This window comes from Haliotis asinina, chromosome 2 (assembly GCF_037392515.1).
Source record: "Haliotis asinina isolate JCU_RB_2024 chromosome 2, JCU_Hal_asi_v2, whole genome shotgun sequence".
Lineage (NCBI taxonomy): Eukaryota > Metazoa > Mollusca > Gastropoda > Lepetellida > Haliotidae > Haliotis > Haliotis asinina.
In genome coordinates, this window is record NC_090281.1 from 24,961,232 (window position 1) to 24,985,105 (window position 23,874).

The following is a 23,874-nucleotide window of genomic DNA, read 5'->3' on the forward strand; positions in this document are numbered from 1 at the left end:
GCGAAAATACATTGTAGGCAAACAACACAATTAACACCAGTGGTATCTTGACTACGTCACATTTTACGTCACTAGAATAACACGTTATTACATCACAATGGTAACACACATTACTTCATCACATGACAGTGAAATAACACGTTATTGCATCACAAGCGTAACACACATTACGTCATCACATGACAGTGAAATAACACGTTATTGCATCACAAGCGTAACACACATTACGTCATCACATGACAGTGAAATAACACGTTATTACATAACTGTGGAACATTTGCCCGCACATTAACACACTGAAACAATCATTCGTAAAGGGTCCTTTACACGATGTGACTAGATTTGAGGCTAGAATATATACGTGTCATACTTGAGGTAACACTAGAGCTCCATGACGTTTTATCGCTAACAACTTACCCCAGGTTGCTGCACGCTGTGCCAGCACGTGTTGCCTAGGATACTGAGCGAGGGGTTCTACCAGTCCGAGGTAATGGACATGCTCTGGACCATCTTTGTCCCTCAAGGCACGGGACTATCGAGGAATATCTATGAGCTAGTTGACCCATACACTGGTACTTATGTCCAACAGTCTGACATGTGTTTCCAATGCCTCCCTCAGTGCATGTCTCTTCTGATTCCGACACATGTTCCCGGTTCCTGTTCCTTGTTTCGTGTTCCTGGCATATGTTGTTGTAGTTGTTCCCGTGTCCGTTTGCTTACCTTGTGCCCGTTCCTGGCTTCATTAACTCCATTACCTGTTCTTATTCCCTGTGGCGTCTGTTCTCTCTTTCTTGTTCTTGTCCCATGTCCTTGTTCCTGACTTGTCATGACTCGTGCTTGTTCCCGTGTCCCTTTGGTTATCTTGTTCCCGTTCTTTGCTCAAAGCCCTCCAGTTTCTGTTCTTTTTCTCTATGGCTAATGTGCGTCATGGTCAAGCGCCGGTTCGTCTTCTTGCTTTTGATCATATGTCATAATTATGTCTCGAGAGGTGATTTACAAATTAAGAAACAGAGACCACAGAATACATTTACATAGTCACATAAGTGACAGCAGAATTATTGACTTGTCCCAGACGTGATGTTAGTGTGTATGAAAGTTCAGGAAACTTTCTCTGTTGACTGCGTCCAAAGAGGCCTGAGTTAGTTCTTGAGCACAGGCCAGAGTTTGGAAGCAGAAAGGAACTCGGTGTTTAAATACAGGTATACAAACTACGCTTGGCAAAGCAGGTTAGTAACATGTCTGGTCGAAGTGGTCTGGTATAGCAGCGAACTAGGAGACTGACTATCAATGTGCAGCAGAGAGAACCGGTTCAGCTGCCTGACCACTCCTTTCTTTCTAACGAGTGAGTGTTGCTTCTCGCGGCGGGGATATCAGAAATAGGTTTCACACCTTTGTGTCTGATGTAATGCTTTCCTTGCCAGAACTCTTCTCAGCTTTTCTTTCCCTGTTCACAATCTTACTCACACTCATATTCTCTAAGCGCATGTCCTTTGATCCAGGGAGTGACCAATCCCCGTCCGACAGGCACGTGCAGCCGGTGCGAGACGCGTGCAGACCTTTAATCCGGGACGAGGCTCTGGAGGTTATATGGAGCTTATATCCGCCCAAGGCATCAGATGTTGAGGCTAGGAAGTCTCGCTGGATCCGCCCTGTAGTGCAGGAGACGGAGGCTTGGTCACTCCTTGGTATGTAGTGGCGATCTGTCTCGCCTACAGTACGGAGAAGGATATTTAAACGGCCGAGCAAAATGAAGAATACACACGTTTCATGTTGTCTGAAAGCGAAACAAGAAAAGGTTATTAGAGAGTGATGTATTCAATAAGCACTTCAGGACCTTACTTTTCCAGTGTTTCGGGGACTGTTTACAAGTGTATGCTTCTTTTGCCCGGTAGTTTACATAGTCTGCTTGCTTACAATACAATCGTGTTGGGAAATTCATTGCCATCAATTGACTGGTAAACAGGCCGAAATCAGTTGTGATGAAATGAGAGGATTAATAGATTTACAGTTATTTATAACGTTAATATTCTGACCTGCAAAGGAAATGCAAGTTTCGAAAAATGAAATCTCAAAAAAGTAAACGTTCATTTTTATGTCGTCTATTAAAAACAGTGATACGTTTCTTTTGCTGTTCAGTATACATATGCACAATATCGAATACAAAAAGGTATTCTTTGTGTGTGGCGAGGTGAATATTGTTGGATCGTATTAGCTCTTTGATGTCGCTTTCTGAATTAACGAGGGTCGTACCACGACACTATCATCTTCTTAGTGAGCCAATCTTTCAAAACCAGGGATGACAATGTATTCCCAGTAATCTGGTATTCTCACGTATTACCTTCCTTCCCTGAGACGCCCGACTGTTCTGTGAGTTTATTGCCTTTCACTTGCATCTTTTAGAAATACCTACTTTGTAATTTAAATGTAATGTTTGTCTCGCATTATTAAAAACACTTAACAAAACTGTTTGTAATTTACTAATGCTTAAATTTGTAAAAGATTAACATTGCCTAACCTCGGTCAGGCCGGAAATGGAAATCCCAATTGTAGATTAAGACTGAAGTCAACGATACATACCTTCATACCGTCGTAGCTTAGTAATTGCATATGGCTTGTTGAACTAGCATTGTTAAAATAAAGACGAAGACGTGGTATATTTGGTAATTAGATACAATTGTGTATTTTTCGTCCCAGATGACCGTATTTTGACCCAGACGGATTTCCGTACTTGTCTGAAGCTGGTGATAGAGGCGCGGCTGAACAGAGAGGGCGTTATCGCCATCCCCAGCCACGTACGTGCAGGTGTGGAGGAAGTGTCCAACGCCGAGGAAGCCATGGAGAAGATTGAGAAGTACTTGCTGGAGAGGAAGGCTGAGAAGGAGAAGATAGAGACGACTGTGCCACAAGTTGCTGTGTAATTTCGTGATTGTGCCTATGAGCTGGGAACTTCGGTTTCCTCTTAAACTATGTGTAGTATATACATTCCGATCCAATCGACACATATCGGAAACTTGCTTATGCTCGTGTCATTTGTTTGTTGTTCTGTAAATAATTGAATCGGGCCTCACGATCAACGCAGTTGGGATCGATGGCATGCATCAACCAAGTCAGCGATCGTCACCTCCCGATCCCGTTAGCTGCTGATGACCTGGTCCAACCCGGATCATCAGAAGTCTCGAATCACAAAGGTGCCTTATATCTCACGATCTCAAAAGATTCAATTGTATTTAGATGTATCTGTACATGAAACAATATCTTTAAACCCTGGCCGTCAACAAACATTATCTGTCAGTTTCCCTATCAGGAATAGAACCCGGACCTTCGAAGTCATGAACCAACGATTTAACAACTGTGCTACTACTCATCGCCGGGTATTTTTTGCTTAATAATAATATACTACTCTGGAGTGACAATCGGAAGGATGTGTGATACAATCTCCATCAACAATGATAGGTTCACAGTGATCGCATGTTCTCTAACCTAATTGGAGATTGGTACATTAATTGGTATGATACGTGCGTAAAAGCTGTCCAAGATGGTTTGAAGCGAGTGAGTGAGTGAGTGAGTGAGTTTGTTTTACGCCGCTTGTAGCAATATTCCAGCAATATCACGGCGGGTGACACCAGAAATGGGCCTCACACATTGTACCCATGTGGGGAATCGAAACCGGGTCTTCGGCGTGACGAGCAAACGGTCTAACTACTTGGCTACACCACCGCCTTGAAGCCTGTGAAAACCGTCAACGTTTTTGCAAAAATGTGCATGAAGCCTATGAAAACCGTCAACGTTTTTACAAAATGTGCATGTTAAAATACTGATTGCTTGAAATCAGATCTCCTATCGTTTAATAACTGTTTACGCTAATGGGAGCAATATTGTCATCAAATTCTGTGATATTGATATGTTGATGTTGTTTTCTGTGAACTGTTTTGTTTTAAATATTATTGTCGTTCGTTAACAAATCGTTCTTTTTATATAATTAACAACTGTTAAAATATTAACTTTGGAAATCATCCATTTTACTTGTCTTCGTGGGTTTTTAATTCCTTCGGTGGTACCTGTATATGGTGTGTATATACCAAAAGGAGTTTAGAACAACTAAATTCTATCATATAAATTATCATGTGAAAGATCTGGGTTGTCCTTAATTTCTTTTGAGTAGTATATCTATGTCGATACAAATAGCATGTTATAGTTCTTTGGGAGGGGGGATCAGTTTAATGCTGCACAGCAATGTCCTAGCCGTATGATGGCAGTCTGTAAATATTCGGGTCTAGACCAGATAATCCAGTGACTGACATCATGAGCATCTATGTAAGCAATTGGGATTGAATAGCAAGTATCAACCATATGAAAAACGTGACCACCCGATCCCATTACTCGCCTGTTACACGAACGGATGGCTAAAGACCAATTCTAGCCCGGGTCTTCAGAGGACAGACTAGCATGGGTTACTGAAGACCAGTTCGAACCCGGATCTTCAGAGGGGAGAGACGCATGGGTTGCTAAAGACCAGTTCTATCCCGGATCTTTAGAGGGGAGACAAGAAAGGGTTACTGAAGACCAATTCTAACCCGGATCTTCAGAGGGGAGACAAGAATGGGTTGTTAGAGACCAATTCCAACCCGGATCTTGAGAGGGGAGACAAGCATGGGTTGCTAAAGACCAATTCCTACCATGATCTTCACGTGTCTCTTAGTTCTCAAGTGACAGTAGCGGTTTGGGGACTCCCTTTCACAGGCCTTTACTAAGGTTAGCCTTAACTCCCATTCTTTAACACTGCGCTAAGGTTACCTTAGTGAGTTACGATCACTTTAGTGCTTTGTGAAAAAAGACTCCGTTTCAAACGACAAACGTGGGTTTTCATTTCGCTGTCATCACATGATCGTAATTTTGCGTGTTTTTATTATCGTTTCAAATTTGGGTGTTATTTGTTTCCCTTCATGTTTGTTTTCAACTGCGATGACTGTCAGGACACCCATGTGAATAAATCATCCAACATCTTGTTTCCTCTCCATACTTCATACTCTTGATACTAAGAATCCATCTTGATCACCCAATCCACGTTCTAGAAGCAATTCGTGACCAGCATGCACTATCGGTCTATTCCTCCAGACATTTTAATTTGATATTCTTTTATTAAAATGGCAAGTTTACATACAAATGAATTGAGTTTGTTAGTTCGTTGTTTAACGCTGCGCTCAGATATACAGTATGGTTCAAAATTATTGAGAATAGCTAAAGCATTTCATATTATTAAACGAGAACAAATCAGATAAAATTGAATGTATTGTGAAAGTGAACTGACCTTTTCATGTTGTGTAGGTAACAATTTAATATTTTATCAAGTCTCCTTGAGCTTCACGGCACAGTCTAAGACGGGTAGGCATACTTCCTATCAGAGAGGTTAGTGTCTCGTGAGTTATGCTGTCCCAGTATCGGACCACTTCTCTCTTCATGTCTTCAATTTTTGTCAACCCCTTTTGATTCACACATTCCTTCATCATCCCCCAAATGTTCTCAATGGGATTTAAGTCAGGACTATACGCAGGAAATGGTAATGCAGTCACATGTTTCTCCTGAAACCACTGCTTGGCATGTTTTGCGGTGTGTTTAGGATCATTTTCTTGCTGCAAAATCCAGTCATTTCCATAAAACACATGTGCACTTTGAAGGAGAAAATTATCTAATATGTTAGTGTAGCGTTGACTTGTCAGATTTCCCTCAAACACACACAGCGGGGTCGTTCCTAATAAGGATATCCCTCCCCATACATGAAACTTTGGGCAGTATTTAGGTCGTCGATACAACGGTGCTGACGCAGATTTTGTCCATATTTTCACATTATTGGGATATACCCATATTGAGCTTTCATCAGTAAAAATCACATTTTCCCAGTCAAAGTTTTCATGTGCCAAACACCACTCAACACGCCTGTCTTTATGTTTTTGTCTCATGAGAGGAGAAGGAATTCCAGTCTTTTTCTCCCATCCAAGATCAATCAAATTTCTTCTAACTGTAGATTTTGATACAACTGTTGATCCCCTTTCTATCATTTCATACCTGATGTTGGAGATGCTTGCCCTTTGCTTTTTAGACGCTAAAATTCCCAGCCGGACGCGATCTGAGAAGTCCAATTTTCTGGGTCTCCCTGCTCCTTTCTGGTGCCCAAAATCCTTTCCCTCTTTAAAATTCTTCCTAATCCTATACACAGTAGAAAGAGGAGTTCCTGTTCTCTCTGCCAATGTATTTACATAATCAATTCCTTGATTACACAACTCAAAAATCAACCTTCTTTTATCTTCAGCAGACATTGTTGACAGTGCTGAGGAAAATGACGTCTGCTACAAATTCAGGGGAGGTAACTCTAATTGTACTATACTCAGTAGGCCAAGATGAGTTACCTCCCTTATACCATTACTTAGTTTTAAGTATCAGTGAATCAGTTGAGGTGTTAGGATAGGTCAAAGTAAGAAGAAAAATTCTCAATAATTATGAACCAGACTATACCTACACTAACAACTTAACTCTGAAATAAACATATTTTACTGAAAAGGGTTCATAGTTTTAAAAAAATTTAATGAAATGAAGACCCGAGACTAGATCCATTCCTGAAGCTAAGGGAATCTAGACTTGCCACATTTTCCAAACGTGCATGGGCTTTCTTCGATATATTTGCTTCAGTGTCTGTACGACAGACTAAGATATACTCAACTACATGTAAATAATCGACTCTGGGCCACAAAAAGTTGTGACTGATCGTCAGCAATGCTTCATATCGTGGTGTACGATGACATGGTTGTCTCCTACAAGGATGCTGGAGTCCATGTCTGACATGGAATTCCAAACAGGAACCAGTGTCAGGTTTTATGCGGCCTTTAGCGTTATTCCAGCACTATCACGAGGAGGGACGCCAGATATGGGCTTCATGTCTTGCACCAATGTGGAAAATGGTCTTCGCGAACTATGCTACCTTATCGCCCCACCAGCAAACAGAAATATATGCATAAAACCATAGATACCGAGGCTCTGAGCAGGTGGGCCAGTTTTGTTTAACAGAATTTTAGTGGTATTAAGGAATGTGACTGTCGGTATTAAGTGGGTGAAAGTGTAGGGCCGAACATAGTGACTGTTTGGTAAAACCTATGAATATTGTTTATGCCAGCCAACTAGACACTCAACCACTGCAACTCTGCTACGCCAAACAGACGCAACTCTGCATAACAGTTGAGAGCCCATGCTGTCTTGTTCTCAAGCACATGATATAGCGCTTTCTTAGAATCCCTATGTTCTGTCATCTCACATATTTGGAGGTGAGAGTTCGTTGCGTTCCCCCATCCCAAATATAATATTTATAAATATATTTATAATAATATATTTATATTTATAAATTTATATTTAATATATTTAAAAATATATTTATATTTATATATTTATAATATTTATATAGTTGCCCAAATATAATATTTATAAATTAACATAACTAACATTATTAACATAACCTAATACAACAATTACTAGAGAACTCACAAAAAAATGAAAAGTCCAAAATTAATTATAATATATGGGGTCCAACCACGTTCAGAAGAAAGATGTGAGGGAAGGGAAGGAACTCTTTAAAAAAAAGGAACATACATGGAAACACCCAGTATCCTGAAGACCCCCGCCTTTCATCACACCATCTGTTTCAGGGAATGGCATTGCTTATCATGATACAGTCGTGTCACCTGCAGCACTGATGTCCTGACTACATTTCAACATTGCCATTACACAACAAGCACAAACTTTCTGAGGTTATTTACAGTTTATTACATTTATGAGGGATTTTTAATGAATAAATTAATGAGCATTCGAATGACACTGACGATGAAACTGTCTTCATAATGTGAGTGGAAAAATAGAGTGGCAATGATGATTGAAAGCAGTTTTGAACCACTCAAGTAATTGATTAAATGACAAAATATACCAGTACACTTCTGAAATACATGGCATATTGGTGACTGAAAATGATTACAATTATTTACAAATAAATGTATAAACATATTTGCTTATCTGTAATTTTTTTTCTGGACTAATACCATGCACACACCCTGAGAGCTCAACATAAACCATGTTCAAAATGGTGGTAACTTCAGTAGCTATTCCTACTGAACCCGTTTCAGTTGTTAAATATGGAATTTTGGAAAAATTGTTACATAAGGATCACTGTACAAAGCAGAGCCTTGATCTTTTATGGTCTATCAAAGCAGTGCAATGTTGAACTCTCAATCACACCATATTCACTGCATGGTACAGATATGTACAGCTGTGTTATGGATGATGAAACCAGGTCCATGGGGGGTAATCATGAGGATTTCAGTTTCTGAAGTGATTCCTTGCTGATAAACTGAACACCATTTTTGTAAAGTCTATCAAAGCAGTGCAATGTTGAACTCTCAATCACACCATATTCACTGCAAGGAGCACTTGAACTGATGAAGGACAGCAGATCTGCCGGGACATGTCTTCGACACTGAAACCCTTTTATTCTGTGTACCCTTAATGAGATATGTACAGCTGTGTTATGGATGATGAAACCAGGTCCATGGGGGGTAATCATGAGGATTTCAGTTTCTGAAGTGATTCCTTGCTGATAAACTGAACACCATTTTTGTAATATCCAATCTGCCCGTCGATAGTGTCACCTTTCTCTCCAGGTCTGAAACATCAAAACCCTCCATAAATGAACATTTTCATACAATGATTTGCTGAAAAACGTGATAGTCTTCATTTCCAAATGTTTCAATGTGTGTTGGGTGTAACAAGAGGGATACATCAGCCACATCAGGCCACTTGATTTCAGTGGATCCTGGTGCAGATAAGGTGCAGTACTCATGACGAGGCCACTGAGTTATATGGTCAAGTGCCTAGTAGTGTTTTTTTGTTGATTGGTTGTTTAACGCGGCACTCAGCTGTATTCCAGCTATATAGCAGCGGTCTGTAAATAACTGAATCTGAACCAGACAATTCGATGATCAACAGCATGAGCATCAATCTACTCAATTGGGATATGATGATATATGTCAACAAAGTCAATGATCCTGACAACTCAATCACGTTAGTCACCTGTTACAAGAAAGTGGTTCTAAAGACCAATTCTCACATTTATATTCACTGGTGGACAAACAATTGTGAAGGTTAAACAACACTACAAAACACTGGAATAGATAGCTAAAAATATGTCAGAATTTATTTACCGTTTCTGTGACTTCCGTTTGGGCAGTTTCTCTCCAGGCACCTGCTCCTGTGGAAGAAAGGAAAAGAAGTGGTGACCAGTAAAAAGCTTGTCATGTTCATGAACATTACAGTTGTTACATGCCTCATGTCCACAGAAGCGCTTTTCATCAGGTAACTCAGCATATCAACCCATTACACAGATACAATCTACATCCACCCTTACCCCAACCTCATCAAGGTCAGTAACTCCTACAACTATCAACATCAACCCACCCCTGAAAGATCATCAACATCTACACTGGCATCATGCATCCCATCCTTATCTACATTTAGTTGTTCCCTCATGTCATCGCCATCTCAACATTAACCAAGATCTCATACACGTCTACCTCACACACTTCCCCCTTTTGTGACATGGCCATCCATTTCAAAAGAACTTGTCCCTTCTACATCAATATCTGCCACATCTGCACCAAAAACATCCACCCCTAATGCATCAATATCTACCTGAATACCTGATTCCACCCCATCCATCCAATCTCCCTGTATCATGTCTAACTGTACCATCCCTTCAATCTCAGTCCCATCCTCCTTCACTATCTGTCTCTGCCACCTTCCCCTTCTACCCCTTTCCCCAACCATCCTTCTATCACCATCTACCTCTGCCACCTTCTCCCCTTTACCTATCCCCAACCATCCTTCTGCAGCACCTACTTCTGCAATGATAACACAATGCCATAAAAAGTGATCAATATACCCATGTTATATTTGGGACTACACTTTCTCAGTAAAGTACAAATCCCAGTACTTTTGTTGGGTTGAGTGCTATCTGGGATTCCAACCCACTCTCTCAGAATCTGTCACCTAATCGCCAGCACATGGTCAGCTGTCTAACCCTTCTGCAATAGTTACTCATCTACCTCCACCATCCCCATAACAATATTAACATATACTGCCACCTCCATCTGTTTCAACCCCATTCAGCCATCTACCTCAAGCCTCCTCTGCCGCTCAGCATCCATGTCAGCCTTCCTCTTCTGCTGGAACTCCTTGTAGTTGGTGTAACTCTTGTTCCTGGGAGGCTGAGGAAAACACTTAATGTTAGCAATGCATTCATGTGCCTGGCTTCCTCTGTAACAGACCCGGTCTCTTAATAATTCAAGCCATAGCCTAGTAGATAAAACATTCGTTCATCACGTTAAAGAACCATGTTTGATTCGCCACATGGGTCCCATGTGTGAAGTCCATTTCTTGTGTTCCCCCACCATGACATTGCTGGAATGTTGATAAATCGGCTTAAAACTTAACTCACTCATTCACAAAATAACTCAATTCTTAAACCTGAGCCAGTTGCACAAAGCATTCCCAGCACTAAGACTGTAGTAAGTTTAAGTTTGACATCACGATGTGTATTACAAGAATGCTTTAGTTTTGTAATGGGGAGAAATCATCAGCTGCAGATTATTGCCACTGTAACCATGGTAATGAAACTTCATCTTGGCACACGCACAAATCATGGACAAGTTCCCATGGTGATGGGACATATTAGCTCACCTTGGCGCCCAGACTGATGAGAAGTGACACCCTGGCCTCAGATTTCTTCTCCCCACCAAATCCACTGATCCCGAGCTTCCTCACCTCGAACCTGGCAGTGTTCATGTTGAAGTGGTTGGCAGTGTCAGCCTCAGTGTCCCCCTCCATCTCCTTCCTCACCTGAAGGGATGCCCAACTCATAGAATACATCACCACATTCAACATAGTCCATGTGTCTTCAATAAAATGGTTAAATACAATTTTGAATACTTTTTGAATAAAGCATAAAAAAATATCTTAAGATTTCTTGATGAGGGTGTGAAATGAGCTCTACACTCATTTCCATATTAAAGTGTAATTGGTCACAACAAAAAATAACAAAATAAAATCCCTGATCATCAAATGCCCTGATTCATCTGTATAATCCATTTGGTTTTGAAACTCGAATTATATAACTCACTCTATCCTTGTATTAGGTATGTCCTAATTACAAGAATCAACTGATACGGCATCACCATTTTGAAAACTTATCACCCAAGAAAAGAATGTTATTGTTATATGACAGCAGTACCTTTTTCTGTTTCTTGGCTGGATCTTCAAATACTATGACTTCCGGTTCATGTTTCCTCTTCTTCTCCACATTCACTTCCTCATCACCCCTTCCTTTGCCAGTCTTCTCCACGTCCATCAGACCTTCACCGCCTAGAGCCTCCTTCAGCCACTTCATCTTCTTGCTCATCGGCCTTGTCTTTTGTTTTTCCTGATCTGCACTGTGTTGCCTTTTCAACAGTTTTCTTTGTTTTTTGTTCAATTTTTTCTTTTTAATGGGAGTTTGGTTTGACAGTGCATCTAACTGAGAGACATCACTTTGTTTCTGTTTTTTCTTGATTTTCTTTGATTTTTGGGACTGGTTGCCTTCATGAAGTATACTGTCTCCTGGGAGATATGTTTCATTACAATTCAAGAATATATGAACAAGAAATATACATAAATAATCTAAATATAGAAGTGTCAAATTGTACAGGTTCTGCTAAGAACATACACGGTTACATCTAAGATGACATATCAAGTTTTCACTATTGTTCATGTTGACATGTCATGGTTTCATTGCCAGTAGCTCATTCTGAATTTTTGTCTGTACAAACGTCACATTAAGTCCAATTATCTGCAAGGAATAATTTTGAATTAAGTATGATTTATGTTTGTTTATACAATCCCAATAAGAAATAGTCTGAAACTATGGTAACCAAGCCAACATGACTGGTATCTTTACAAGTAAACAATATTGGTCTGCTAATAATCTAATTTGGCTGAGTCTTGCTTCCAGAAAAATGCTTTATAAAGACAAAATAACAGTACACAGACATCTATGATGTTCTGTCACTGTCAATGTCTATGATAAACAGGTCTATTACAGTACAAATAATTCAGAGCTGTTGTACAAGTCACCAATAACAGCCTAGAAGACTGTCAATCAATGAACTTATTTCAATGTTACAATATTATACCTTGGAAGAATTCCACTTGATTCTTGTAAAAAGATGTAAAAAGATGGGGTGTTCTTTCCGATTTTAAAACAGAATGGCACATGGGTATCATTCAGAATGTGTTAAAGTGCTATTTACCATATTCTTCCAACTTCTGAAGAAGTGCTTTCTGGGATTTCTTTGCAGCCATTTCTCTGAAACAGTGGGTCAAGAATATTGTAACACGGTTCATAATATGGAAATTGTGTAGTTATAACAATTTGTTATTTTAATGAAACCAACAAGGAATACAACACATGATTACTGTATTCTGATGATCAAGTTGTGCTCATAGTTTCACTGTGATCGAAAACTGAACGAAACTGAGAATTAGAAAAAATGCATAACGTACCATTGGAAAGAAAGTACTATTTACTGTGTTTGCTCAAATCACATAAATGTTGAACAAGATGCAAAATTAATTTTATATCATCAGTAAATAATTTCCAAACAACGCGTCATGCATGGCATAAGGGCGCAGACATGTTAGAAACAGAGCCACCTATTTGCAAGGGGAAGTTACTCTAATATGGCATGAATGTCCAGCATGGACTTAATCGTCAGTAATCGAAACTGTTTAAGTATTATTTCATTCAGCTGATGTCTTTCTTCATATGTAAAAGGTAACCAGTAACAATGTTTTTGATATGTATTTGTAAAATAGAATTTGGAGGATTTATTCAACCCGTTCCTTCCGTATTCAGGTTGACCGTGAGTTACCTCTACACTATGTGAATGAAAACTGTGTTTTAACTTTTTATCAGGCGATTGATATACAGATGTATACATTGCAGCAGTTGTGTACACCAAACGCGATCTCTTTTTTGAAGAAATGACAATTTTCCATTTAGTTTGACTCAGTTTGAAGTAGTACGTGAGACTTTTGCCGTTGTACCTTGTTACTTCTACTTTTCAGGTGACAGTCTAACTTCCATGATGAAGTTTGACTGGGGTCCGTCATTGTTCCGACGTCTAAATGGTGTTTTCTGTATCTACAAGCCGTCGGATCCTCCAGTGCATAAGGTCCTCGAGATCATACGCGGCAATCTCACCAGAGGTAATCACTGGCTGTGAGGTTATAATTCCAAATGGAAGGTTGAAGTCATTATATTGTTTTAAAACGTCGCTGTGTTTGAAGACTTCTTCCACGGTTTCATTGCTTCATTAGAGTTCGAAAATATTATGAAAGTTGAATATACTGTCATATTTTGTCTGAATTCATTCCAGTCATTAAAGCCTTTGCTCAGTGGGCATCTGCACTCATCAAATGTGCAATTGTTTTGATCAGACTGATTCTGTTTCCAGACATCAATGCGCTGCCGTGTTACAAGTATGAGCGAAGAATGCCGCGAGTTGAGGCCAACACAGAGGAGAAGCTGCCGTCCCTGTCATCACTTCCAGTAGATGCAGACAATCTGGCTCAGCACAGGCTTAGTATGTGGTGTTCCTTTCATGTGCTTGTCCAGACAATCCAGTGATTTACATCATGTGCATCTGTGTATGCAGCTGGGATATGATGACATGCATCAACAAAGTCAGTGAGCATGAGGACAAGGTCCCTGTGTGTTGCCTCTTGCAGCAAATATTGCATTACTGAAGACCATTTCTAATTTTCTGCAGAGATTATGAGTTACAGTCTAAGTTAACTTAGCCTCAGTGTATTTCGTTACACTCCACCATTGAGTCTAACAAAACCTAGTAGGAGATCACGTCAGGTAACCTTTGAGCAACCAATGACTGTCCAATCAAACGGGAGACGGTTAAATAGATTTAACCAATCAGACAACAGCTACTATTTTGGGATCGGAGGTACTTTCAAAATATTCAGATCACTGACACAGATCTCTCCACAGACAAGATTCGCCATATAACATCAATTATTTGACCTGCAGTATATACACTTTGGGGTTTCTGTTGACATGGTTACCATTAGCTAATAGCCATACGATAACATCCTTGAATATTGCCAAAAACATTATTTTCAGCGACTGTTTACTCACCGTTGTCATGGTTATACACCTTGGAGCTTACTCTAAGCTAGCTTTCTTCTAATTTGTTCATATGATGAAATTAGACATTTGTTTTGAAGTGTTAGTTTCCATATGACAGTATTTTGTCATTCACCTACTTCCAACTGTACACACTTAGACGTTAATTTTAGGCTGACATGGCAACTGTTGTGATGTTTATCAGAGCCTTCTGTGATGAAGTGTCCCTTCTGTTTCTCCAGCCCTGGGGCCAAGATACATCCCAGACGACTTCATACTGGAACCTCTCCATGGCCTGTCTCGACATGCTGCAGGTGTTCTAGGTGGGTCTACTTTAGAGATGATGTCACAGGTGTTATTCATGATGCCAGTGGTTATGGCACTGATGAAGTCACAGGTGTTATTCATGGTGTCATTGGTTCTGCCATTGATGAAGTCACAAGTGTTAATTATGATGTCTCTTGTTATGGCACTGGTGATGTCGCAGCTGTAAATTATGGCGCCTCTGGTTATGGAACTGGTGATGTTGCAGGTGTTAATTATGATGACACTCGTGATGTCACAAGTGTTACTTATGATGTCATTGGTTATGTCACTGACACTGTCAGAGTTGTAATGGAGAAGCCATCCAATAACTGGCATTATTTACAATTATTTATAGCCTGCCTATTTATTCATATGGAGTCATATTTAATAAACAAATTAACATCAGTTTTATAAATGTGGTATGACACAGAAGGGAGGTTTAGTAATCTGTTTATTAGATATCATGGGATTTCCATCAGCATATAGTTCAAAATTACTTTACTTGCCTTTGTTTATGTTTTGTATTTGTACCTCACAGACTTTATTTTTTTTATTGTGTGTAAATATGTACATGAAAGAAAACATCTCAAAATCGCGACCTCAACATGTGATGTGAATGACAGCAATCATTTTTTAGCGTGTTGATTTTGTCACATGACTGAGAGTAAATAGTTCTGGCAGCACATGATGTTAATACACACTGTTTAATAACATAGATTTGTTAAACAGTGATACCTTCAACAGGTGAGAAATACATGAGTGATCATAATTCCCCTTAATATCTAAATATGAACTGGTTTGTTGTTGTTTATTTCAGTGATTGGTATTGGCCGAGGCTGTGAATACCTGGAACACATTGCCCTGGCGAGGTACCTCAGAGTAAGTTCGCTTGATTGTTCCAGATCATGTGGCAATTTTGAAGTGCTAAATTACTGTCTGATACATCAGTTATCATGGTTAAACATGCTGACTCAGTGCCCTTACAGGTAGAGAGTGATGACTCAAACCATTGTTAGATGACTGAATAAAAGTATGCGCTTGCTGCATCAGAAACAAAGATGCTTACGTATACGGTTTTGATACAATATTTGTTTATGTGACGTGTGAGAAATTGTGTTCATAGGTAACCAGGCATTTCTGGTAATTTTCAGCAATTGTCACAAATGCAAGCAATTGACAATCAAATAATAATCACTTTTTTGAAGTTACCATCATAGATTCCTGGCATGCACAAGGGAAACAACTCTTCATAACATATCATTATTTCTTTGCTGACTTAGCCATTCATGGTCCCACATGATGGGGCGGAGGATAGCGTAGTGGTTTTCTCGTCACGCCAAAGACTCAGATTTAATTCCCAACATGAACACAATGTGTGAAGCCTACTTCTGGTGTTCCTCGCCCTAGTATTGCCGGATTATTGCAAAAAGCAGCCTCAAGTCATATTCACTCACTCCCACATATGGTGACAAAGGAACACAGATCATTACTGTTAAATACTTAGCAATAGAATAGTTACAACTATACAAGCTCCCTTTGCTGTAATTATCATCTCCATTACAATTGCCATAAAACACTTTCTCCTGTTTCCTTGTCCAGGGCAGCTAACTCTCAAGACCAGATAGGCAACTACTGTATCCATGTTTGTTCTCCTTGTGTTTGTAGGTATACCATGTGAGAGGGAGGTTTGGCTGGGCCACTGAAAACTACAGCCCTAAGGGGAAAATCCTCGAGAGAACAACTTTCCGTAAGTTACAAAAACAAGGGCAGATAACTCCCTCTATTGCTTTCTCATTTGTCATAGACAGTTTGGAAAATGAGAAATGTAGATCTTAATCACCTAGGAGCCAACTGAGGGGATTGAGGTGTCACAATCTGTGACCTTGGTAACTAAATGTGACTCTTTCAGGTTATGGCTGTGGGCGGTGGGGTAACCCAGTGGTTAAGGTATTTGCTTGTCATGCCGAAGACCTGGGTTTGATCCCCCAAATGGACACGATGTGTAAAGCCCATTCTTGTGTCTCCCACTTTGATATTGCTGGAATATTGCTAAAAGCGACATAAAACAAAACTCACTCGTTCACTCACTCATGGGTGGGTTTAACCGCAGGAAATGTGTTGGATGCAAATGTCAGGAACCCTGGATCCGAAACCAGATTTAGAGATAGTCCTGGTCTGTAGATAGTTCTTATTTGATCCCTTACATTTGACTGTAATAATAATAAAGTGTTCTCTGATTGTCTCAGACCACATCACCAAGCCAAAGTTGGACAAAGTGTGCGCTGCGGCCCAGGCAAACCATACCAAGTATATGTTTGAGTAAGTACATTAATGTTGCCATGACTACCAGCCTGCTCTTGTCCATCCTGTCTCACCATGTGACACAAATAGTCATCTCATCTCAGAGGCTGTGGGAAGATAGCTAGCAGGTGTACATCTGTCAGTGGGAATCAACGTGATTGGCCTTTGGCAACCTATACTATTTATAAGTGGTGATTAACAGAATCAAGTGGTCAGACTCTCTGACTTGGTTTACACATGTCATTATATCCCAATTGTATAGATTGCTGTTGGTCACTGGATTGTCTGGTCCAGACTTGATTATTTACAGACTGCTGCCATGTAGCTGGAATATTACTGAGTCTGGCATAAAACAAAAACAAATGAACAAAACATGTTTTTCTCCCATTTGTTTGGATTCAGGAGATAAATCTCAGTGATTTCAAGTTTATTGTTTTACACAGAAATGTAACACCTGTAAGAATCATCAAATTATTATGAAAAGTTTATCTTTGTTTTGAATGAAAAGAGGAAAGTTCATGGTATTCATATATGCTAATTCAATATTTGTAATTGATTGTGCACATTTCTCTTACAAATATACATTGTACTATATTTTTCATATGGACAGCATTGTTTTTATCTTTTTTGTTCTAATTGCCATGGCAGTCTGAGAAGTAACATGACTCTCATTGTTTTTCAGCTACGCTGGTGTTCGGCCAGACAGCCAGGAAGCCTACATGCTAGCTGCCTCTGGACTGGTACGTCCAGAGAATGGGAAGACACCCCCTATTCTGTATGGTGTGAAGTGTATTGAGTTCAACCCTCCTGATTTCACACTGGGTAAGGAAAGAATGCAAAATGTTTGTAGCGTCTGAGACTTTCTATCAGTAACTTCAGTGTTGACGCCATTGTGGAGTGTGGTTGTCTGGCTGAATGCAGATAATTTATGAACACTACATAGTGATTATGTTGTATCACTCTCATTGAAAGTACTGCTGAGTGCTGTTTTTCAAGCTTCCATCAGAACCTGCTCAGAGTGAAATTCGAGGTGAATTTTACCATATCCCCCCGTGCTTTTGAATAAAATAAGTTCGGCCTAACTACAGCTCTAGTGGTAGGGAGATTGGAAACATGATTAAAGGACTTTACTGAGGAGAGATTAGTGCAGAAATGAGCAATGCAAATTTTTGCGAAGTCCAAAGCGACATGTTTGGTACAGACCATGGCTTCATGCCAATTAGTGTGCAATGATATTGTATCACAAACGACACTTTCTAAATGCCCATTTTGAAATTAGACTTACGTTCATTGTAAACAGTAGCTGTCGTAATAACTGATAACTTTCAGGCTGAAACTATTAAGGATGAGCTGCCCTGGAGTCTCACTATCACTATTCAAAGGAACAGGTAGGAGGGGTCGTCTCAAAAGCAAAACCAAGATGCATGAAGGAGACGATTCTTGGGGTCGGGCTGGGGGACAGAGATATCAGCTAAGATATGATAATCCTATAGAGGAATTAAAGTACACATGTCCTAACATATATAACAATATCCAGTCTGTCAATCTTCAGGTGGTCATGCCACTTGTATATTCTGAGATCTTTAACACTGCTTTACTATGGGTATCGGGTATCATGCTCTTTTACATATCTTAACATAAACTTACTGAAAGATAGACATGTAAGATGTTAATCAATAGATGAGACAAATTCAACACATATGAAAAAGCACAATATATCTTTGAGATGACCCCTCTCCCCAGTAGGCAGTGCATATATTCCATGTCAGTTGAGTTGACTTTCCATCGTCATACTTAGCTGATGAACCTTATTGCCATCTATAGTCTGACCTATTGTTTTCAGCAGCTTGTCATTTTTTTTCTAAGTTTTGGCCAATTTTACGAGTTAACATGCTTTTCTGGATAATCTCTTACTCATCTCAATGAATGTCCAGTTTGGTCAAAGTGAGTTATTTCAACATATCCTATATGCTATCGATAGAGTGTAAGAGCCTAAAACAGTTTTTTTTCTTTTTCCAACATTAATTTAGTTGATCTCTGACACACTCAACATGGCATGGATCTTCTATTCCTGGGCCTTCTTTCACACAGCACTGAGATTGATCATAAGTCACTAAGGTAAACATTAGTGCAATGTTAAATAATGGGTGTTAAAGATAACCTTAGTAAAAGGCAGCTTTGTGAAAGGGGTCCCAGGTCACAGATGTTAAACATTCACAGTCTCTCCTTGTAAGAGGACTTAATCAGTACTTTAGTTGTTGCTTGTACAATCAACTTCTAATCTTGTAAGAGGTTCCTGTATGATCGTATCGCCTTCTGTCAAGACAAATGACAGCAGTCACTACATTACATCTCTTATTCAACTTTTCAGCTGTATATGGATGAGTATTTTATAAATCACCATTCACTCCTCAACTTTCTCCTTCAGAGATCCATGCAATCAATGAGAAATGCACATATTTGATGAACTTGATTGGCGACATCGGGTTGAGTCTCAAGTCAACAGCAGTTTGCACGCACATCAGACGTGTCCGCTACGGACATTTTGAGTTGCAGCATGCCCTGCTACGGAAGCAGTGGACAGCCAACCGCATCCTCGACAACATCAGATCCTGCAGGAGCCTGTTGTCAGTTGACAAGTTAGCCACAAGTGACAATGTCTACCATCTTGATCAAGATGGCCAACGCCACAGGCAGTTAGGAAGTGGAAGAGAGGGACTCACAAGAGACAAACTGAAAGGAGGGAACAGAAAAATGTTGTCTAGTTGAGTTTTGTATGTGATATTGTCTTGTGTGTGAAAGTTGTTAAAATCAAAGGGAGGTAATTGTGATCAATCTCATTTTCTGTGACTACCTCACGAAAACTGAAGGATCATCAACTCACATGTTATTGTTCCTCCCTTGAAACAGAAAGATGATGACAGATATGTTATTCTTACCCAACTCCTCACCTACTCACTCCCCAGACAGTGGATAAGTGACTTTATTGTGTCGTCCTACCCTGAAGAAGTGGGTCCTCGCTCATGATATCAATCACTGGCACAACACTTGAGAAGCAAAACTGTTTGTGTTTCCATAATTGAAGCAAATGGAAATACTGTATGGTTTTGAGTATTGAAGTTATGGAAGGAATTTGTAGGTTTTGAAATAAAAGTTAGGTAAATGTGTGCAATGTATTGTCTTCAATTAATCATTCCGTGACTGAGTTTAGTTTCTCTCATCAACAGTCCATCTATATGGTGGCAGTTGGGACTGTGACATGTGTCAGCCATGTCACCATGTCTGACCAATCCTGTTGGTTGCCGCTCACAACAAGCGTGGGTTTCTTAAGATCAACTCTGACCTGGTTCTCCACAGGCCCAATCGTTTCCAAATCTTGACCAAGGCACTGGCACAGATGAATGTGTGAGTGAGGGATTTTGACACTAGCAGTGGGAAGAAAGACGGAAGTCATCCAGTTATTGAAGATTTTACCTCGATGGAGCCTGCAAGCACACATTTGCAAACCTAATCACTTCACTACAGCAAATGAGATTCGAATCTCTGCATAAACCAACCAACTAAACCTAACCCAACCGGCATAGACTGAAGATTCTTATAGTAAAGGGGCGGTCCCTACCGGTAGCCTAGTGGTAATGGCTTTCAGGCGCCATGCCCAAAGGTTCCCCACATAAGTACAATGTGTGAAGCCCATTTCTGATCTGAAAAACAATTTGACATTTGTAATTCCTCATTCTTTTGAAATACAACCACTACACTGACCCTCAATTTTCAGTTCGGTTTGGTTTGTTGTGTAACTTAGCACTCAGCAATATTCCAGCTGTATGGCGACGGTCTGTAAATAATCGAGTCTGGACCACTCATTCCAGTGATCAAAAGCATGAGCATCATTCTATGCAACTGGGATACGATGACATTTGTCAGCCAAATTAGTGAGCCTGACCACCCGATCCCGTTAGTCGTCACTCGCGACAAGGATGGGTTGCTGAAGACCAATTCTAACCCGTATCATCAGGGATATTCCACACAGGAACCCGATATCGCACTGTAGGTTAAACATAGACCATAGATATACACTCACACAGGAACCCGATATCGCACTGTAGGTTAAACATAGACCATAGATATACACTCGCGTCATAATATGAGTGTATATCTATGGTCTATGTTTAACCTACAGTGCGATATCGGGTTCCTGTAGGTTAAACATAGACCATAGATATACACTCACGTCATAATATGAGTGTATATCTATGGTCTATGTTTAACCTACAGTGCGATATCGGGCTCCTGTGGTATTCCAGGGATGATGCAAGTGGGTTACCGTTATCGTTACGTGATACAATGAATGGAAAGACCAGAGTGAAATGCAATGGTATCAGTGGCAGAAATCAAAATACATTTATGTCCATCAAATGCTTATAATGGTACATTTCACGTTCTTTTTCACGTACTTCAAAGCAGAGTACAGACTTCTCCAGAATCATATTATTATTATCCGTAAATTAATTTTAAAAAACTCTGACACGAGTTGTCAGACAGTGGACGTTCAAAATAGTTACTTCAATTCGTAGGTCTCTTCTTGAACTACGTGAAAATACCAAGGGCGTGGGGAGACTGACAACACATACCTAGTAAGTACAGACAGCGTGAGACAAATGATGTCGAATGATTATGTTTATGCACACCCTACTTGCAGACTCTTTAAAAAGTAGGGGATAATTAAATATAAGTGAGCGATTGTAGTTTTATGCCATTCCAGGAGTATCAAGTCGTGGGGGGGGGGGGGGGGGGAGTGGAAATGGGCTTCACACACTGTACCCAAGAGGGGAATAGACGGCTTGACAACAGAACGCTTTAAACACTGGCCTAATCCACCACCCCTTATAAAATATACAAGTTAATCCAAAATATTAGAATATAGGTAAGTGTTGACAAAAACACGAAAGTTATTGTCTCAAGCACATTAGTTCTGCAGAAAGTCACCGTGCATCTTTGTTTCTAACAATCTGAATTCATTTTACTTTTGGTACAAACATGATTTGCATGATTTCATTCGTTGTGTGAACTAGATCCGAGGGTCACTTACTTTTCACATAAATTTTAGAGAAGGTCATTCACATTGAACATGCTTCTTAATACAAATCCTCATCACCCCCAGCAATAAATTGTGAAAGGTGTTTTACCATTAGCAGACGCGTGTCGTGTTTTCAAAATGAGCGTTTGCTCTTCCTCAAAGGGCGTCAGACCATTATCAACGCGACGTGGACCAGCAATGAACCAAGACCTTTTCCAACTACGAAGGTGAGTGCATCTACGTCAGAAGATGCCGATCACGTTGGCTGAAATCTATAGGCAGTGCTTGATTCATGGGCCAGACTAAGCGCAACTAGCGCGAGACGCATACGTTGGCGTCGAATAAATTAATGTTTCACCCATTTTCACGCATCTCGGACCCAAACCATGTCCGGTCTTTGACCCATCGCCTTAGTCCTTCGAGGTCGTAGGCGGTCAGAACGTCCTCTGTCATGCTTGATTATCGGCTGTGTTGCGTTCCCTTTTGGTTCGTTATTACTATACAGCTATCCCTAGAAACAAATTATATCTCTTAGGCTGCATAAAAAAATTAAATGTTTCTCGAGCACATATTTTCTAAACTTGGTGACGAGGGCGGTAGGACTTTTTTATAATTTCTGATAGAAAAAATGTGAAGAGGGAAGAATTTTTTTTAATTTTTTTCTCTCAGAAATACAGCTTGGGAAGTTTAGCAGGTGTTAAGGCGTTGAAGATTCAGTCACACTCGTTCTTACAGATATTCATTCGTATAGGGCACAAATGGATGATCGGGACGTGGCAAAGTCTTTTTTTTAAATGGAAATAAAAATAGTTACGCGCACAAATAGGAGCCGATACCCGAGAAACATTTCACTTTTTTCATTTAGCCTAACAGTCTGGGAAAATCTAAGTTATTTGCGAGTACTCCTTCTTTTAAGAGCATATTTAACCCCTTTCAGTCGACATGTAGCGCCGTAACCCTGACCCCGTTTTGTTTACGCGATGTGATGTATGGTCACGTGTGGCTCGTTTACTGTCAACAAATAGTCAGTGGAGAGTCGGCACAGCGCCATAAGGTAAGGACCCAAGGCGTCTCTTGTCAGCATTGATACAGGTATATCAGTGCCATTTAGGTCTAGCTGCTGTCACGTAACGCATTGCTTCCGTGTGCTTCCCTACCATATGTTGTGTCAAAGAACTTGTGAAGAACTAAAAATGTGAAGCATTTAAAATCTCTATACCTGGTATTCTTAGCGCAAAACTGTTCACTTTGTTTATATATGCAGGTATGCCAGGGCTGTGCCAGTGTATACACAAAACAAACACACCCACTTTCAAGAGCCAGTTGTACCTTCCATAGCCGTACGTACCAAGTGACATTGTTCAAATGAATGTTATAGTAAACTGTACGTTATGGTGCGTTCATAATGTATGGCTTGGAGATGATGATGATTTTTATGGAGAAACAAAGTGAATACTCTCTCTCCCCCTCTTAAAATGTATGTACGTAGGAGACCCTCAATGCATGACAAGATTAATTACCCCCTACTCCAACCCTATAATTGTAAATATTTTGTGCTTAAAATTTAAGTTAAAATTGCTGACACCCCAAACATGCCCACCCCTTCCCAGGGCGTGCATAAAATCGATGACCCTCTGCCTCCCTAGAACAAAATGGCTGATTCCACGTCAACATCACCATCACATCCCCAACTCCCAACCTGCTAGCCATAAATTATCAGCGGTCACGAAAATAAAATCACACAAACTGGTTCTGTAGTAAGACATAACATATCCACATGGACACGATTAACTGTCGTAAATTGTACTGCTTTCGTTTCAGAGTATAACTCGTCAACCATCAACATGTCTTAAATGCAACCTCGTATTATCAGGTACTCACTGCCAAGGAATGCGTAAACTGGTTATCTTAACGTATATTTCTGCTG

The 23,874-nt window shown here is 40.0% G+C and overlaps 3 protein-coding genes across 6 annotated transcripts in view; 2 read left to right on the forward strand and 1 right to left on the reverse strand.

Moving 5' to 3' along the window:
- LOC137273456 (uncharacterized) overlaps nucleotides 1-5,005 on the forward strand; it is a 31,232-nt gene extending 26,227 nt beyond the window's left edge. For 2 of the 3 annotated variants that reach the window (XM_067806153.1, XM_067806151.1), the window contains 2 exons: nucleotides 1,500-1,685; nucleotides 2,695-5,005. In XM_067806153.1, the coding sequence (XP_067662254.1) occupies nucleotides 1,500-1,685; nucleotides 2,695-2,918 (410 nt within the window). In that variant the 3' untranslated portion in view covers nucleotides 2,919-5,005. Of the gene's footprint in view, nucleotides 1-422; nucleotides 573-1,499; nucleotides 1,686-2,694 lie in introns of all 3 variants that reach the window. The other variant, XM_067806152.1, reaches the window with a different exon arrangement.
- Nucleotides 5,006-7,785: 2,780 nt separating this feature from the next.
- On the reverse strand, nucleotides 7,786-12,791 carry LOC137273475 (uncharacterized protein C1orf131-like). Of its 2 annotated transcripts, none has more exons than XM_067806180.1 (7): nucleotides 12,628-12,791; nucleotides 12,375-12,430; nucleotides 11,321-11,685; nucleotides 10,771-10,929; nucleotides 10,209-10,298; nucleotides 9,237-9,283; nucleotides 7,786-8,698 (listed from the first exon to the last, which is right to left on the reverse strand). In XM_067806180.1, the coding sequence occupies exons 2-7, from the start codon at nucleotides 12,424-12,426 to the stop codon at nucleotides 8,596-8,598; spliced, it is 816 nt and encodes a 271-aa protein (XP_067662281.1). In that variant the 5' UTR covers nucleotides 12,427-12,430; nucleotides 12,628-12,791; the 3' UTR covers nucleotides 7,786-8,595. The 2 variants fall into 2 exon arrangements, with proteins under 2 accessions (XP_067662281.1, XP_067662282.1); XM_067806181.1 differs by lacking the exon at nucleotides 12,628-12,791 and adding an exon at nucleotides 12,541-12,562.
- Nucleotides 12,764-20,037, forward strand: LOC137273473 (pseudouridylate synthase TRUB2, mitochondrial-like). Its single transcript, XM_067806177.1, has 9 exons — nucleotides 12,764-12,898; nucleotides 13,192-13,332; nucleotides 13,581-13,709; nucleotides 14,506-14,586; nucleotides 15,387-15,448; nucleotides 16,235-16,316; nucleotides 16,816-16,888; nucleotides 17,553-17,692; nucleotides 19,299-20,037. The coding sequence occupies exons 2-9, from the start codon at nucleotides 13,209-13,211 to the stop codon at nucleotides 19,637-19,639; spliced, it is 1,032 nt and encodes a 343-aa protein (XP_067662278.1). The 5' UTR covers nucleotides 12,764-12,898; nucleotides 13,192-13,208; the 3' UTR covers nucleotides 19,640-20,037.
- Nucleotides 20,038-23,874: the final 3,837 nt, after the last annotated feature.

Coding starts and splice junctions, on each gene's coding strand:
- LOC137273475 (XM_067806180.1), bottom strand. CDS start 12,426: ATGGCTGCAAAGAAATCCCAGAAAGCACTTCTTCAGAAGTTGGAAGAA. Junction 10,299..10,770: donor TCATCAGTCTGGGCGCCAAG/GTGAGCTAATAT, acceptor TGTTTTCCTCAG/CCTCCCAGGAACAAGAGTTA. Junction 8,699..9,236: donor AAACGGAAGTCACAGAAACG/GTAAATAAATTC, acceptor TTGATGTTTCAG/ACCTGGAGAGAAAGGTGACA.
- LOC137273473 (XM_067806177.1), top strand. CDS start 13,209: ATGATGAAGTTTGACTGGGGTCCGTCATTGTTCCGACGTCTAAATGGT. Junction 13,333..13,580: donor ACGCGGCAATCTCACCAGAG/GTAATCACTGGC, acceptor TTCTGTTTCCAG/ACATCAATGCGCTGCCGTGT. Junction 13,710..14,505: donor TCTGGCTCAGCACAGGCTTA/GTATGTGGTGTT, acceptor CTGTTTCTCCAG/CCCTGGGGCCAAGATACATC.